We start from the raw sequence: 17,741 nt of genomic DNA, 5'->3' as shown, positions 1-17,741 counted from the left end.
CAGTGCTCTCTATTCACCAAAGGCCATAAGTGCACACCGGCCGGCTCTGCTGTCCCTCAACCCCCATGCCCGTCCCGTGCCACGTGCATCCGGTGTGGTGTAACTGCACCATGAACCCACTTCACCCTGCGCTTTAAATCAGGGAGTAAGTGCTGGCTTGGCCACGGTCCTGTCACTCCCCCACACAATAAGGAACCTCTTGATAAGAAGGGGGTTTAGGGCAATAGCCCTGCAGCTGTCCCGGCCTAATGACCCCAGCAAAGCCCCCCCTCATTTGAAAGGACACAGGCAGCTGCCACAGCTGTTTCAGTTGCAAAAGATCTGTAACACACTCCAAGCTGCAGGCGTAACCGGAGCCTGCACGCAGGCCGGCCGCTGCCCTCGGAGGCGCTGGCTTGAGATCAGCCACGAGCCGCACTCGGAGCAAGGTTGACACTGGGAGATTTTACCTTGGGAGGTTCTTCCCGCAGAGCTGCAAAGCGACCCATCTGTGACCGGTGCAGTCCAGGAGGCGTCCCGAAGGTCTCGGCGGGGGCGTGAACCACCGTGCTCAGGGGGTACCTAAGGTCCGTGGCGCTACCCACGTGGGACCTACGAGAATGAGGGAGAAGAGCCACAGTGTGAAATGCTGCGGTTATGACAACACAGGCGCAGCCCCTCCTGCCTGGGGCGAGCTGGCTCATGCGGCAGGCTGCTAAACCCGTCTCCTGCCCCACAGGCCGAGCCAGTGCACTCCGTGCCCAGCCTGGGCTTGCACTGAAGGGAAAGAGAGATGGAGATGGGGAAGTCTGAGTTCCCGGGGCTGTGACCACCTGACCTGAACTGACAGTGCCTGCTCAGGGCTCTGGAGGAAAGTGAAGCCCCTACCTCACTGTCTCTAGATCCCAGGGAAATATCTCCCCACCCCGATTCTGGAGAGGCAGTTCCACCTGGTGGGTGTGAGCAAGAGCTAGTGCACGTAACCAGCCAAACCCGTGATGCAACTGGCGCCCAAGGCCCCGCTCCTCAAAGAGATTTAGGTATCTAACTCCCACTCAGCTCAGGATCTGGGCCCAAGTAACAGACCATGTTTTCTTGCGCCTCCGTGTGCTAGGCAGCACAGGTACCGACCACCTGGCTAAGAGAACCGAGCCACTAAGAAAAGGCCCTGCAGTGTATTTACTCATTTCCCTGAGATCCCCGGTCCCTGAGTTCATACAGTTCTCAGCCAAACTCTTCTGATATTCCCGACAGGACTCAAGCCCCCTAAGATTCCCCTGCAGTCTTCTCTTCTCCATAGCCCACTTCAGCCTCTCCCCGTGGTGAAGATCTGCCACTAAAGCTGGCCAGGAAGTGATCCGCTACCCACCCCCAGCACCACCACCAAAAATTTCAACAAAACCCAAACTGTTTCCTTTTTGTCACATTTTTTTCTTCAACGTTTCTTGGGGGTTCATCAAAAAGCTGAAAAATTCCAGTTTAAAGCCAAGCATTCAGGGCAGGGGGGTTCCCACCAATGGACAGGTTTTATTTATTTTATCTGAAAAACCCTTTTGGCTGGCAAATGTTTGAGCCACTCTCCCTGCCACGCCTCTGTGCAGTGCAGGAGCTCAGACCCGGCAAGTTCAGATGTGGCCTCACCCCGCCTTTGTCCAGTGACCGAATCGTTTCCCTGTCTTCATTACGACAGCACTTGTCATGCAGCCTGGAATCATGTTGGCCTTCTGTGCCGCAGGTGGGCAAGGCCTTCCCCACTTCACTTTGCTCCTAGCCCTAGTCTCTTAGGGCCAGATCGACAAAGGTATAGGCACCAAAAGGGGCAGACAGGTGCCTAGTGGGATGGACAAAAGCACCTAACCAGGTCAGGAGCCTGACTTGCATTGGAAGTCTCTGGTATTTCGGCACCTATCTCAATTAGGCACTTTTGAAAATCCCACTAGGAGACAAAATGTGTTAGGTGCCTCGATCCCAGTGATTTCCAGTGGGAGTCAGGTGACTAGTCTGTTTTGGAGCTTTTGTCACTCTCATTAGGTACCTATCTGCATCGTTAGATCCCTAAATACCTTTGTAATCTGGCCCTGATCTCTTTCATGGCCAGCACTTTCCAGAGCTTTACCCACCACTCCATGTCGTGCTTTTCAGATACAGCACCCTACACAGGCTCACTTCCGATTCCCTCAGCAATTCCCTGAGCCATCCCCCTCATGTGTGACTCTTTCCAAAGGGGGATGTAGGACACTCCCCGTTACGAATGAGATTGCCAGTTCTGCTGTCCTCAGCAAATGTTACCGCTCTCCAGGCTGAGGGCTAGGTCACCAACTATCCCTGCACCGCTTCCGGTGCCTTTTTTGCAATGGAGTTCATTGCCAGGGAGGTGACATGCTGCTTTGGTGCTCACCCAATCAGCCGCACAATTTACACAGCTGCCCTCCAGAGCCAGGTCGACGAGCCTCAGCTGAGTTTTGCAGCTCAGGCCCATCTCTGTACAGGAAAGGCATTCCAGACAGGTGCTGATAGAAGCTTTATAGGAGTACAATGCACTGCCTGCTTGACCAGCCCGGACTGATGGAGCAAGAGAAGATTAGATAGATCCCAGTCTCCTTTTTCTAGGGAACCCTTGTGCTCTAGGTTGGTATATTACTAAGCCAACCTTTAACTGATGGGGTTAGGGACAAACTTCCCTCTTGGGCAGGGTATTCCTAGGGGGTTCGGTCACCTTCCTCTGAAGCAGCTGGCACTGGCCACTGTTGGGAGACAGAATCCTGGACTAGATGGCTGCATCATGCGGGAGGTCAGACTAGATGATCATACTGGTCCCTTCTGACCTTAAAGTCTATGAGTCTATGACCCCTGGTCTGGTCTGGCAATTCCTATGAACAGCAGTCCCTTAACCGAGCGGAAAGGGATGGTTTCAAATGGAATTTCCAGGCCAAAGGCACTAGAGTGCCTTAGGTCACAGCAGGGGGTGAATGAATGAAGAGACAACAAGCAGGGCCGGCTCCAGGCACCAGCCCACCAACCTTGTGCTTGGGGCGGCACCTGGAGGGGGGCAGCGCGGCGCTCTGGCTCTGGCTGCCGGGGAGAGCAGAGCCCCGGCCGGCTTGCTGCCCTCTCCCCGGCGCTCCGGCCAGTCGGGGAGAGCGGAGCCCTGGCCGAGCTCGCCGCCCTACCCCCGGCGCTCCGGCCGGTTGGGGGGGGCGGCCCGCGGGGGGGCGCCGCGCCCCCCCCCGCGGCGCGGGGGGGGGGGGGGGGGGGGGCAGGAGGCTTTTTTGCCTTGGGCGGCAAAAAAGCCAGAGCCGGCCCTGACAACAAGGGACACTTAACTAATGGGACAGATTGCAAGGGGCACTTGGAGTCTTTCAGACAAGGGTGTCTCGAAAAGCTCCCTGTTAGCTCAGCCGGAAGCTCTGGGCTGGATGCAGGAATTGCTGAGTGAGGTTGTCTGGCCTGTGTGATGCAGGAGGTCAGACCATCAGAATGGTCACTTCTATAATCAGACTGACTGCACAGTGGCCATCCTCTGCTGAGACCTCTTCTCTCTCTAGAGGTTTAAGAAGAGGCTATTGCCCTTGTGGAAATAATTCCCCTCCGATCCTGCCAGATATCTCTCACCAGTACAGGGTTTGGTCCAGCTGCTGCAGAGGACTGGACCCCTCTCTAGGTCCCAGACTAGCAAACACAAGAGGGTTTGAAGACCTGAACTGGATTCTTCTCTGGATGTGACCCAGGTGTCTGTCAGACCCCTAAGGAATACCACAGCTTCTCCTCCTTGGGGGACAGGCCAGAGAGAAGATGTGGGAACGGGGGATGGGTGTGTGTGTGGTGGTTTCCTTGCCCCAATGGCAGCAGCAGCAAGGAAGTCAGGAATAGTTCTGAAACTCTTCCTTCATGACCAATCGGGAGGACGGGGGAGGGGTTGCAGAACACAGCAGGCAGCTCATTGATGTTGAGAACTGACACTGACGAGGAGAAAGACCCCCGTGGACACAAACTCAGGCAGCTAATCATAGACTATCAGGGATGGAAGAGACCTCAGGAGGTCATCTAGTCCAACCCCCTGCTCAAAGCAGGACCAATCCCCAGACAGATTTTTGCCCCAGATCCCTAAATAGCCCCCTCAAGGATTGAACTCACAACCCTGGGTTTAGCAGACCAATGCTCAAACCACTGAGCTAATGTGTCTAGCGGAGCTCAGGGGGGAAATCCTGGCTCTTGAGAATTTCACCATTGACTTTGGCGGGCTCAGGATTCCACCCGAGGTGCAGAGTCCGGACCCAGCAGGTGGATGAACGAGGAGGACCAACCTGCCCAAACACCCTAACCAAGTGGGCAGCAGGCAAATACGTATCCTGTTACCTTGCCACAAAATGGCATTTAAGGCGGTACTACCCGCTCGGCCCTTTCTAGCCTCCCTTGGGGAAGCCGTAGAAGCGCAGGCAATCCATGGTCACCTCTAGCCCCGGAGCCACGCCTTGACATGGCATTCCCCCTAGACTGCAGGAGAGTGTTCGACACCTTTCCCGCCAGATCCAGCCTGTCATAAATATGAAGGGAAGGGTAACAACCTTTATGTATGCAGTAACATAAAATCCCTCCTGGCCAGAGGTACAGAATCACTTACCTGGAAGGAGTTAATCAGTTCAATTAACCTAGTTAGCACCTGACCAAAAGAACCAATGGGGAAAGAAGATATTTTCAAATCTGGGGGGTGGGGGTAAATTTTTGTTAGTGCTCTTTTTGTTGGTTCCTCTCGGGACAAAGAGAAAGACCAAGCAGGTAAACCAGCTCCTAACAAGATCCTGAAATGATGCATCTAAAACTGCAGAAATTTTAAGTAATAGCAAGGAAATGCGTTAGTTTATCTTTTGTTTTAGCTTGTGAATTTTCCCTATGCTAAGAGGTAATTTTATTCCTGGTTTGTAACTGGGAAGCAGAGTTAGAGGGGACTCCTCTGTGTTTTAAATCTTTTTATTTACCCTGTAAAGTTATCTTCCATCCTGATTTTGCAGGTGTGATTCTTTTTCTTTTTTTTAAATAAAATTCTTCTTTTAAGAACCTGATTGATTTTCAGTGTCCTAAAAAACAGAGATTTGTTAACCTATTGGTTGGTATATTATTATTATTCTCAAGCCCCCCTAGAAAAGGGGGTGAAGGGGCTTGGGGGGATATTTTTTTTGGGGGGGGGGTAGGACTCCAAGTGGTCCCTCCCTGAATGTTTGTTTACATCACTTTGTTGTGGCAGCAATACCATCCAAGGATAAGGAAAGGAATTTGTGCCTTGGGGAAGTTTTTAACCTAAGCTGGTGAAATATAAGCTTAGGGGTCTTTCATGCAGGTCCCCACATCTGTACCCCAGAGTTCAGATTGGGGAGGGAACCCTGACACAGCCTCTCCCATGTCAGGGCAGGACTGAGAAGGCAGGTGCGCTTGATTTCCCACGGGGTTGACAGCTCTGGCTGCACAGGCAGAACCCACTGACATCTGGAGGAGGCTGACCAACCACGGGCATGGAGTGACCATCTTGGGCTTGGACCTTGCCTGACATCCTCCTGTTATGGAGAAGCAGGAAGGAACCCAGGTTGCTCATTCTTGCATGAGGGGAGGCTGGGAACATCCAGAACGTCTGGTGAGGGGGAGGTGATGCGGCACAGAGCCAGGGAAGCGGGGCACCATGCAGCGAGCTGGATTGGTCAGGGACTGGAGAGGCGACTCTCCTGGGTACAGACGAGTTCTGGGTCGGCCATGAGAGGTTATCTAGGTAGGGAGACGTCATGGCTACCAGTTGAGATGCTCAAAGCGGACTTGGGCATTCAGACACACAAATCCCATTGAAATTAACGGGGTTTGCGTGGCTAAATTGCCAAGTCTGCTTTGGAAACCTCAGCCACTGGCCCTTTCTCCACCCAAGCTAGCAGGAGGAGGGATTCCCCCCAGGCAGGGCGTGTCTGCCCCTTCCCTACTGTGCCACCCTCTGTTGTGACTGGCGCTGCCTGCCCCAGAAACACCTCACAGCATCCCCGCTGCTCACAGTGTGGGTATACAGATCAGCTTCGCTCCCCCAGCTGCGTGGGTGTGTCACAACACACCAGCTGGGCTCTCCCACCTCCTGAGGGGACAAGGAGGAAACTCAGCAAGCCTGGCACGGGAGGTCCTGACTGAAGAGGAAATTGCAGGTGTCAGCAATACGGATTCCCAGAAACAACCCCGAGTCAGGCAGCCCAGGAGACAGAGCCTGTCTCTCAAGGAGAGGGCAGGGCTGGGGCAGGCGGGGAGCCGAGGTCTCAGCAGACTGTTGGAATGGGAAGAGGCGATGCTTTCTGCACTGTCCTATCTCATGGAAATACTCGCTCCGCGGCAGTGCTGGACATGAGGGGCAGGCTGAGGCCAGGGCTTGGTTTCCTTGCCAGAAATTCCGAACAGTTCTAGGCACTTACGGTGATGGGGCATAGGGTCCCTGATGAGCCACCTATCTAGGTACGGCAGATCAATGACCAGCTGCCTCCTTGGGAAAGCCATGAGCTGTGTCACAGCGTGGCACTGGCGCTGTGACACGGCAGCTACCTAACTGGGCTTTAAAGGAAGGCACCTGGGCCATATAAATGGGGCAGAGAGCGGGTCAGTCAGGAAGAGGGCAGGTGAGAGCTGCAGAGACCCGGAGAAAGTCCCTGAAGGAAGCTGTAAGAGGGTGTTGGGGGAAGGCTAAAGGCAGGAGAGCAGCAAGAGAGGTTGGCTGGCTGGCGTCCCCGACCCAGGGCTAGAGGAATGGAGAGGATTGAAGGCAGAAGAGCAGCAGAGGGAGCTGCCTGCTGATGTCTAAGCTGGAAAGCGGAAGCCGAGGGCCAGACAGGGCTGAAGGCAGGGAAGCAGCAGGGGGCTTACCCATGGGCATCTCCATGCCAGGAGAGGTTAATGGAATGGGGGCGGGGGTGATGGTGAGGATGATCTCCCAGCAGAGAGGCAGTGGGGGCCCCTCTGGGAAGAGCGGTGTTGTACTCTACCTGGAAGGGCTGCGGTGGCTGTCCTGGCAGAACAACAGGAGAGGACCGACGACAAGCCCAGGTATGGGGAGCACCAGGGGACTATCTGTCCTGGGATTTCAAGGCCCACATGCACTGGGGGTGACTATGTGTGGAGATTTGTTTTGGACTATTTACACAATGGCTTGGTAATAAACCAGCCCCAAGGAGGGCCAAAAGAGCCTGGTGTAGAGTTGCTCAGAAGAAAGGAAACTGAGGCAGGCACGCTTGTCATGCTGCAGCCTGTCACAGGAGGGTCTGCAAGTGGGTTGCCCTAGGATACTCAGTCATTAACTTGGTCAAGCTGCTGGGTGCTGGCGCCATTCTAAGAACCGCCGGCGCGCTCTTCAGACACATCCCAGCTTCTTCCGGCAGTAACCCCGAATCCTCTTGTCAATGCCCCATGCTACTGGCCCCTACCACATATCCAGCCAACTCCATCTCAGATCCATTCTTGACCACATACTGGCTCCTCCACTTCAGGTGCAGACTGGGGGATGGCAAGCCCTGGCCATTGGGGAATAACAGCATCAAAGGCAATTCTAAGCCCTTTTCCAAGGGATGGTGCAGCTGCTGTGGGCTCTACAGCTGATTGCACTTGGACCTACTGGAGGGTCTTTGGAGAAGTCAGAGAACAGCTGCCAGGGACTCTCTCTCTCTCCCACCAAGTTCCCTACAGGACCTGCTGGCTGTGGTCTCTGACCAGAAACTTTAAAACCATCGTTCCTCTGTCAACAGTCCCTGCTGCCCACTGCCTCAGTCATAGATGGGACAAAAGGATCAGATTGTCTGAGGAGAGAGTCTGAGCGGATGTGGACGGTGAGTAGGCAGTATGCTCTTTTGCTTCCTCGCAGAAAACGGGGTGCTTTGCCATGGAAAACGTCCACAACTAATATTTTGATTTTTTGTCTACATTTTACATGAAAATTTTTGACTTTTTGATGGAAATTCAAAAAGTAAAAAATTTCGGCCAAACCTAGTAAAATGTCAGATCTAAAATGCTGCCATGGTGCCTCATGGGAGTCATAGTTTGGGGGCCTCATACCTCCATCCTCCCTTATGGGCTGAGTTTCCTAGTTGGACTGCATCTCCCATGATGCACCAGTCTCTTTTCTTGGCGAGGCAAGATTATATCAGGGAGGCCCTGGCCATGGTGTATCATGGGAGATGTAGTCCAGCTGGTGAGCCTGGCCCATAGATGACAATGGGGACATGAGGCACCCAAACTACAACTCCCAAGAACCATCACAGCAGTGTATTTAAATCAAAATATTTGGGTTTTCGAGTGGAGTGAAATGGAGACCTGGGCAGCCGATGTTGCTAAGATGTCCCGTGCTCTTTTTCCTAGGGGAGCCTGTGACGAGATACTGCCCTCTGCTGCACAGTTGCTTCACTGGATCATAAAGCCGCAGTAATCTCATTGAGGACTTTAGCCAATGCAACCAAGTGTGCAGAGTGGCCTGGCCATGATCTGGACTTGCCTCCTCCCTACAGATGGGAAACTGCATGATAGGCTTTAAAAAAATTGTTTTCCTGGTGTTTGCCGCGATGGTTACATTTGTACAAAAATCATTGTGGCCAGAAAAGACCACTAGATTCAGTGAAACGGGGCGGGGAACAGTCACCGTGGAAAACCTCAATCAATGCTTCTGCCATTCCAAAGGCAGCAAAGAACCCCCTACCACTGAAAAGCACCCGGCAAATCAGAGAAGCTTCTGGAGCAATCTATATATTGTTTTTTTCTTCTTAATCTTCACAGCCGAGTGTGCAACAAATATTACAGCACCTTCCAGCACCAGTGGAGATGGGAGCTGGCTTTGCCCTATCTCTATCTGCTGACTCTGCAGCCCTTTGTTGACAACAAAAGTGCAATCCATATTTCCCTAACGGTGGAATACAATTTGCATAGCAACAAATGCAATACTGGCTCCAGCAGCCAACACTGCACACAGACCCCTGGGTCTAACCCCTGACGTTAATCTACGGGCAGGGGGGGGATAAAGGGAGCAGAGGGAGCGGTGATGGGTCTAGCAAGTCGATCCCCTACAGTGGATTCTAGGGTCCAGGTGGCCTGGAGAGGACAGACAAGTTCTCCAAGACCCCAGGGACGTCCCCAGACTGCTCCGAGGAAGATGCGGGGTTTGGGGTGACTTGTCATTGAGGGGACACAAGTACTCTTCACCCTATTCTGTGCATCCTGTCTGATGCTCCGCGCTGCTGGGGTGATGTGATCGAAGACCCAGGGGGGAAGGGCACAGGAACACTAGGGGACCCTTTCCCCATTAGCTCCTTGCTAACTGGGCCATCCTGCTCAGGCACAGGGGGCGAGAAAGCACAGCGGGTTTGAGAAAAGGGACTGTGTCCCCTGACAGAAACCCCAGCCCCTCCTTCACCTCCCTGTTTGACGCCTGCTAGCCAGGGCCTGCTGCAAAAGGAGGGAGGAAAGGGTGGGGGCAGCACCCTGGCGAGAGGCCTGTCCTGACACCCCCAGCGGAGGGAGATCAGGATTCCAACCACAGTGCCCCAGCTGGACCCTGCTGGGTGACACCAGCTTTTGTATCAACCACTGAGTGGCAGAAGATGGAGACACTTCAAGGGTCAGTCGGAACCCCACAACCTCTGGATGGTGGGCAGAGACCCCCCCCGCCAAGTCCCCTATCCTGCCCCCAGACACAATCTGCCCCTTCCCCTGCCTCTCCCCAGGAACCCCTGCCCCTCCTCCCACCTCCATTTTCTGGCTACACAATTCACAAGTTCTCCAGCCCAGCCTGAAGATGAAAGGGAGGGGGCAATCCAGTCTTGGAAGGGGAGAGAAAAGGAGGTGGAGATTTCATTCTCCTCTCCCTGTGCCATCAGCCTACTTGAGTCAGTGGAGCCAAGATCTTGCATGATATTGCATGTGATTGGATCATGGCAAGTCCGGCTCCCAGCAGGACCAGCCGCAGCTCGGACTCCATGTGTGGAAGCAGAAACGGGCACCATTCGATGGGCTCAGTCTGCACTGCTACAGACTAGGGACCGAATGGCTAGGCAGCAATTCTGCAGAAAAGGACCTAGGGGTTACAGTGGACGAGAAGCTGGATATGAGTCAACAGTGTGCCCTTGTTGCCAAGAAGGCTAACGGCATTTTGGGCTGTATAAGTAGGGGCATTGCCAGCAGATTGAGGGATGTGATCATTCCCCTCTATTCGGCATTGGGGAGGCCTCATCTGGAGTACTGTGTCCAGTTTTGGGCCCCACACTACAAGAAGGAGGTGGAAAAATTGGAAAGAGTCCAGTGGAGGGCAACAAAAAAGATTAGGCGGCTGGAGCACATGACTTATGAGGAGAGGCTGAGGGAACTGGGATTGTTTAGTTTGCAGAAGAGAAGAGGGAGGAGGGATTTGATAGCTGCTTTCAACTACCTGAAAGGGGGTTCCAAAGAGGATGGATCTAGACTGTTCTCAGTGGTGGCAGATGACAGAACAAGGAGTAATGGTCTCAAGTTGCAGTGGGGGAGGACTAGGTTGGATATTAGGAAAAACTTTTTCGCTAGGAGGGTGGTGAAGCACTGGAATGGGTTACCTAGGTGGTGGAATCTCCTTCCTTAGAGGTTTTTAAGGTCAGACTCGACAAAGCCCTGGCTGGGATGATTTAGTTGGGGGTTGGTCCTGCTTTGAGCAGGGGGTTGGACTAGATGACCTCCTGAGGTCCCTTCCAACCCTGATATTCTATGATTTTATGATCCCTGCCCCACTGGGACCTCATCAGTTCCTCCTTCCACATGTCCATTCCACCCCCTACCATTCCCTTCCCGAACGGAGAGGTGCTTTCTGACTGCCCAGCATGCAGAGTGCGGTGAGAAAGGAACACTGCTCAGGCACAGGCAGCCCCTCAGCCTGGCCCCTGGAAAGCCCATCCCCAGTGGGACCCCAGCCCTACACATGGGTACTTTTTGTTTTGAAAATGCCTGACACCCCTTTGAAGCTACCGCCATGGAAAGGGAATCCAAATGCCGTCAGGTCTGACGCAGCAACCTTCAGGGCTTCCCTGCTCCCCCAGCCCAGTGCTAGTGTAAGCTCAATCCGCAGCTCAATCCTGCCAGTCCCAAAGACAGCAGCACCGCTCCTAGGCCATCGTTCACGGTGCAGGGAGAGAATCTAAGAGAGCAGGAAACTGAGCAAGCCCACGGTTCATTTCTATGGCCCAGTGTGGCAGGTGGGGCTGCTCTGCAGTGCCCCTAAGGGACCACGTGCGAGATTGCAGGTGTTCCCTGCCTTAGTCGGTAAGTTGTGGCCACCTGCTTGGAGCAGGGTGACCCATGACCTAAGCGCTGCGTGTCTCTCTCAACAGTTAAACAACAGCATGAACTCAGGATTTGGCTGTCTGCATTTTTAAGTACAGGGGTAAAAAAACCTCTCAAATGCAAGCACTTAATTGTAGCACTTGAAGGCAAGGCCTGACCTGGCCCTGAGGTTCTGGGCTAGCACTGAGGAGCTCCTCCTCTTCCCAGTTCCCCCAGCTCTGTTACTGAGAAGAAGCAGGCCAGCCTTCCTGGCCGGTCTGCTGGCTGTCTCGCTGGTAGCCTGGTCTGAGTGGATTTTCCCAGAACAAGGGAGGGAACCGATGCCTCCTGCAGGGGGCAGAGAAGGCCTGATCGATCCCGTCACACCTAGGAAGCCGGCATCACGGGACAGCAAGGCAGTCTGTGGTCAAGCCTGAAGTCCTTACCTCGTATGTACACTGTCTGCAAATGTCCCGCTTCTTGTCTTTAGCTGGTCAACCTCCGACCTCAGTTTGTCAATTTCATCTGACAACCTTCTCTGTTCAGAATGAAACGAGAGAGAGGTGGGGAGGTTAGTTTGTACTGAGCAGCTAAGCTTTTGGGGAATCTAGTTTCTCTACAGTTAACCCTATTTAAAAAACAAAACAAACAAAAAAAACACCGGTCCCAGGCTCTGGGTGTCTTCAACGTGTCTGTAAAGCCACGGGGAATGCAGGCAAGGGTAAATGATGACGCTAGGGCCTGTGCAGGGACAGCTAGGTACGTTATAGTGGGAACAGACAGATGCATACGCAGGGAAACAATGGGAGTCTGTTGTTAGTTTGTTACATGAAGGAGAACTGACCCCACTTGGATCTCCAGCTTTCGCTCCACGCCTTGCCGTGTGAAGGTTTGCACTTATCCCAGCGAAAGGGCTGACAGCAAGGAGTCCGCACTGGCAGGGAATCCCACTGCCAGCCAGCAGCTCTTTCCTAATCAGAAACTTGCATCTGCACTAAGTGGCCCCGTTATAATTTAATAGCTGCCAATGGAGAGGCCATAGCTTGGCAAGGAGGCATCACAGACTGGAGCGGAGCCAGGAAACCATTATCACCGCATGGCAAACTCCTGCCTTCCCAGAAGGTTGCAGCCACATCCCATCAAGTCACTGCTAATGAGGCCAGATGCATCAGCAATGACTAGACGGGATGCTAGTGTAAATGGAGGAGGACCGAGTGACACCATCGCATCAGGCTCCAGTCCAGTGTGCAAACGGATCAAAACTTGGGTTTCTCTGAATGCTCCTTCCGCCAAGCATGGAGCACCATGTCAGTTCCCAAAGATCCAGTTCCCTGCACTGCCCTGAGCAGTCACAGCCCTTCGAGGGCGAATCAGCTTCGAGACGACGACAGCTAAGGCCATGGTCATACATCCCGAGGGGTCAGGGCGCAGCAGACAGCATAGAAGAAGAAGGGCTAGGTGAGAGCAGTCCAAGGATAGTTATGAGCAAGGCCCGGGGATGAAAGCAGGGCTGCTTAAACCCTACACTGGCTTCTCATCAAGGAAGAGGCAAAGTCCTGCTCCTGATCTTCAAGCCCTGCTGCAGGCCGGGCCGAGATCAATTCTCAGGCCGAGATGGAGCGAGCTCCTAGGGACCAGGCAAGCTGCCTGGGAATAGGGGATGCAGCTTCCTTGGCAGGCAGCCCTGGGCTGTGGAACCCCTTTCAGCAAGCACCAAGATAGTCCAGGAGACTCACCCTATGGAAACTTCACCTGCTTAGCAGGGCTTTCCCCAGAGCCCGGGAGTTATTCTGCAAATCCCCCTCATATAAACTAGGAGGAAGGGGCAGGGAGCAAGAATCAGCTGGCCAACTTTACGCTCCCTTTAGAAGGGGCACGGTTACGCCAGGGACGAAGGCAGGATAAATCTGTAGACAGCTTAGACTGGAGAGCATGTGCCTGTTAAATAATACCAGGGGCTGGTGGGACTCGCAGCTTTCACCCACACCACGGCATGGCTTTATTTATGGGACTCGTGCTGCTGGGCATTTTGGGATCCTGGCTCTTGCACCCGTAACCAGGGTGTTTCCAATAAGTGGGGCTGCCACAGGCACAGGACTGGGAGTGAGGCAGCACGATCCCTCAGGCAGCCCCCCCGGAGCGGCACGTACCTTGTCATGCTGCTGCACCTCGATCTGCTTTTGGGTGCTTTCCAGCTCTTGCAACAACGTATTCTTAAACATAAAAAATGAGAGAGAGAGAGAGAGAGAGAGAGAGTCCGTTTAGCTCAATCAGTGGACATGTGCCCACGCGGTCGAAGTTGAGCCTCAGAGGGGGCCGGGCTGATGGACACACGTCAGAACAGAAGGTGACATTTTCCAGACACTCAGCTGGCAGTGATTGGCAGTGGGAGCGATTGCATGGACAGATCCACCTTGGCAATAACTAGTTGTGGCATCAACCATCTGCTTTAAAATCCCTTCCTCGGGTACTCGCAGCTACCACAAACTGGAGTGTGAATAAACAATATCTGCAAACTGCGCACCCCTGTCCCAGGCCTGCACTGGGCTGCCCCAGGCCATGAGAAGAACATACGATGGGAAGGGACCTCTGAGGCCATCGAGTCCAGTCCCCACTATCACAGTCCCTCTCATATCATCCCCTTCATAAACTTACCAAGCTCCATCTTCATACCAGTGAGGTTCCTTCCCCCACTGCTCCTATAGGAGAAATATCCCCCAGCCCTGAAATGAAGGGCGAGCAATCCGGCATGTGCCACAAAAAACCGCCCCTTCCCCCCGCCCACCACGTGCCTCATCCCTGCCCCTCACACTGTGGGAGTCTCGCCTAGCTAGCCTGTACGCTCTTTGGGGCAGGGACCTTCTGCTCCCTGGCACAGTGGCCTGTAGGTGCTACCACAATACGGATAATAGCGAGTAACACTGAATCGGGACTGCTAGCGACCGGACTGGGAGGTGACAGGTGAGATCTGCAGAGCCGCCCAATGCCCGGTAGAAAGGGACGACCAATCTCACAGGGAGGTTGGAAATCCTAGGCCTGGTTTTTCCAGCCCTTCTGCCCATCTCTCCCCTGTGCAGAGGCTGCAAAGCTGTACTCTCCACAGAGCTGTCACAGTCTCCCTTTGCCCCTCATGCTGCATTTGGTACCTTTTCCTCCAAGGCTGCCATCCGCTCCTTCAAGTGAAGCTGCAGCCGCTCATTGGACTCGCTCAGCAGCCGATCCACGGTGTCAGACAGCCGCTTGTTATGCTCCTCATTCATCTTCTCTCGCTGCCGGGCCTGCAACGGCAAATGGCAATCAGCTGCCTGAGCCCCTGGAGCTGGGCGTGCTGGGGGGGATGCTTTTCAAATGGTTCTTTAAAGGAGTCGGGAAAGGCCCAGCCCATCTTCTGGCCAACACAGGCCCCTACCCAGCACTGGGACAGCTTAGCGAAAAGAACCTACTGAATGTGAACCTGGCTGAAACTGCTACTGCGTGGTCTCCCTGAGCCTGCAGAGAACCTGACCAGGTGTTACGTGTCCCACTGATGTCAATGGGGGAAGACTCTGAACCCTAATGATGACATGTTGTGTGACACCGTTAGCTATTTCGCTGCTGGTGGCTTTAGCACAAGCACACAGCTTCCTCGCTGGTGTTGGATGCAGTGGTGGATACCGGGGCAGCTGGTTGCTGTCAAGGGGTTCAGGGGTGGGGAACTAGGAGCTCAAGACACCACCAAAATTTCTAATGACTTCCAGCCTTACCCACCACGGGGGATGAAAGAGGAGATGCACCCCGTGCACACCTGGTTCAAAGCCTCTCAGCTCCTGGCTGTGTAGAACTAATGAATGAAATTGTTTTTAATTGTTCACTTTATTAATGTAACTTCATAAGTAAAGTTTTATGAATTAAACAATATTCATTCATAAAACTGGTTACCCCAATAACTGGCTAATTAACAATTAAGATGCTTGTTAAGAGCCATGGCTGTTCAGTCAGCTGCCTTTGTTAGTTTCACTATCAATCCAATTCCTGCTTAAATCACTAAGACTTGCACTGTTTCAGTATTGTAACTTCTGTTCACCATTTATTACACTTGCCTACAGTGTAATTTCTGTTCACTGTTTGCCATATTGTAATTCAAACCCCATTTTAAAAACGCTTACTCCATTTTGTAAGGGCTTGCTGCAACCTTCATTTTTGCAAACCCTGCTGTAATCTTATTAGTTTAGTTTAGATGTGTGAATGAGGTATGTATGGATGATGGAATCAACCTCCATCCCCAGTCTATCCTGATTAAATAGAGTTCAAACACCAACAGCTGAAGATGCAGACAAGAGCCCTAACAAAGTAAGAAGAATCCACCCTAAAAAGAAAAGGTACAATAAAAGGAAGATCAAAGCCCGGTCCCAGGCTGAAAGTCATGTCTGCAATTGACGGGTGATCAATCACCAAACCTGGAGGCAGCGTGACACAGCAAGACCTATAGACTCTGGATTCAAACTAAAGCCTACAAAAAGGATGGGTGAGATGGAAAACTTTGGAGGAGGGTAACATTCTGCTGCCAACATGGAAGGGCATCGGTGCATGCCCAACAGAGACCCAGCTCGTCCTTGTGCCCGGCTTTCCTGGCCAGTTAGCCGCCACAAGCTACGAACCCAAGCTGCAAACTCAAGCCACAGACTCAAGCAGGACTGGTAACTATGCAGCAGCTGCAGAACATCTGGTGTGTGTGTGTGTGTGTGCGCGCGCGCGCATATAGGTATTAGGTATAATGTGTGTGTATAAGGATTAAGATATTAGTTATTGGTCATAAATCAAATTGTTATCATAATAAATGTGGCATCTTTATCTTGTCCCCTTTAATAAGATCCTGCTAGTTTTTATTGGTATAACAGCTGTCGAAATGCCCCTGCTGCCTTCTCCCCAAACTGCCAGCCTCCCCTGAGCAGCAGTGAGGACAGGCTGAAACAAAAGGGGAGTCCTTAGCCCCCCAGCCAATGCAGGGGGAGCTATTACAACAGGAGTCGCTGCTCTCCCATGCTGTGGCTTGGAGGGGAACCTCTCCCTGTGCTGTTTGCTCTCCCTTACTATAAACCCTTCCCCCTGCCATTCCTGTGATGCACATTATCAGCACAAAGCACACAGACATGTGCGAGGAACATAAAATACAACCTGAACCAGGTGAGATGCTGGCAGTGCCATGGCCGGGCGCTAGGCAGGAAGGACAGGCAGGGGCCATCCAGCCTGCTCCAGTTCAGAACACAGCAGCACGTGCCTGTAGCTCCAAGCTCCCAGCCAAACACTTCCCTGCCGCCACTCAAGTAAGGAAACCTGCCTGGGTGCCAGTGACCCTCCTGGACAGTGCTGTGGGCAGGCTGGATTGTAGAGCAAGGGGCGTGGCTCGGCTGGGGGGACACGTTCACATGGTCATTCTAAGCCCGTTTCCAGACTCTCACTAACCGTCAGAAATAAGCAAAGATTTAGATCAAAGTCCTTCCAGGCCCAAGAGCAGGATTCACACAGGACTCTGCTGAGTTTTGAGTTACCGGGGCAGAGATTTTATTTATTTATTTGTATGCTTTAGCTCTTGCTTTTGGGGCATGCAGAAGCGCCTGTGTTTCCAGGCTTCAGACTTGCGAGAGCTGACTGGGTTTTTCGAAAATAATGAGGGGCAGAGCCGAGGCGCAGGGAAATTATCACCAACATCAGAGGATCACAAGGACAACCCAAGGAGAGCAGCTCACCACTCCACATGCTTTAGAAAGGTGGGCCGGGATCCTGATCCCCACCTGGAGCCTAGATGGGGAGGCTCATTGGGTCTCAGGCCATAAACAAGTGTCTCAGGCTGTTCATTCCTGGAGAAGCGGACTCTTTGTAAGTTGGTGTCGGAATCACAGGGGCACCTGGCCAGGGGCAGTTGGAGCTGGTGAGCTCCCATCTGAGAACACTCCCTGCCATCCTCGGGGCTTCTCCACATAGCTACCCTATCGTCCTGCAGCTCCCCCCATGCCTGTGAGCCCTGCCGAGCTCTCAGCAGAGCTTTCCCATGACCCCAGCCCCTCCCTGTCTCTCCATACAGTTCACTCAGCCTGCTGCTGTCGCTGGACCATGCGCTTGGTTGGCTGGTTTGACAGCGGCTGGAGGTTCTAACCACATAACACGCACCTGGCAGGAAATCTAGAACACGGTTTCCCAACGCTTCTTGTTCTAGGTTTGCCCATGACCCAGAGCCAGTTAGGGGTGGGGAAAAACAGCCGTATCCAGTCCCTGTTTCTCCACCACACTCATTGCGTCTGCCAGGTGAGGGAGCCCCTCCGCTTAGACCAGCCACGCCCCACTGCGCTGGGTTAACACGGTCTAGGAGCAACCCCACCAGCCAGCCTGAGATCGTTGTGTGCACAGCACAAGTTTACTTCTGAGGCTGGACCCCAGTAAGCTGAGTACAAGATACTAGCTTAGGGCCTGACCCTTTACAGTCAATTCAAGCTCCCTGCGGGGAT

General features: G+C 53.2%; 1 protein-coding gene across 4 annotated transcripts in view; it reads right to left on the bottom strand.

Annotated features, from left to right (window-relative positions):
- PPFIA4 (PTPRF interacting protein alpha 4) overlaps positions 1-17,741 on the bottom strand; it is a 191,584-nt gene that overhangs the window by 51,676 nt on the left and 122,167 nt on the right. For all 4 annotated transcript variants that reach the window (XM_034767574.1, XM_034767576.1, XM_034767577.1 and 1 more), the window contains exons 11-14: positions 14,406-14,537; positions 13,410-13,472; positions 11,706-11,797; positions 450-591 (exon numbers count right to left, since the gene is read on the bottom strand). In XM_034767574.1, coding sequence (XP_034623465.1) covers positions 450-591; positions 11,706-11,797; positions 13,410-13,472; positions 14,406-14,537 — 429 coding nt within the window. The remainder of the gene's footprint in view (positions 1-449; positions 592-11,705; positions 11,798-13,409; positions 13,473-14,405; positions 14,538-17,741) is intronic.

The sequence above is a fragment of the Trachemys scripta genome, chromosome 4 (assembly GCF_013100865.1).
Source record: "Trachemys scripta elegans isolate TJP31775 chromosome 4, CAS_Tse_1.0, whole genome shotgun sequence".
NCBI classification, from domain to species: Eukaryota; Metazoa; Chordata; order Testudines; family Emydidae; genus Trachemys; species Trachemys scripta.
Note: the sequence above shows the minus strand (reverse complement) of the source record. Positions and strands in the feature narration are given on the sequence as shown.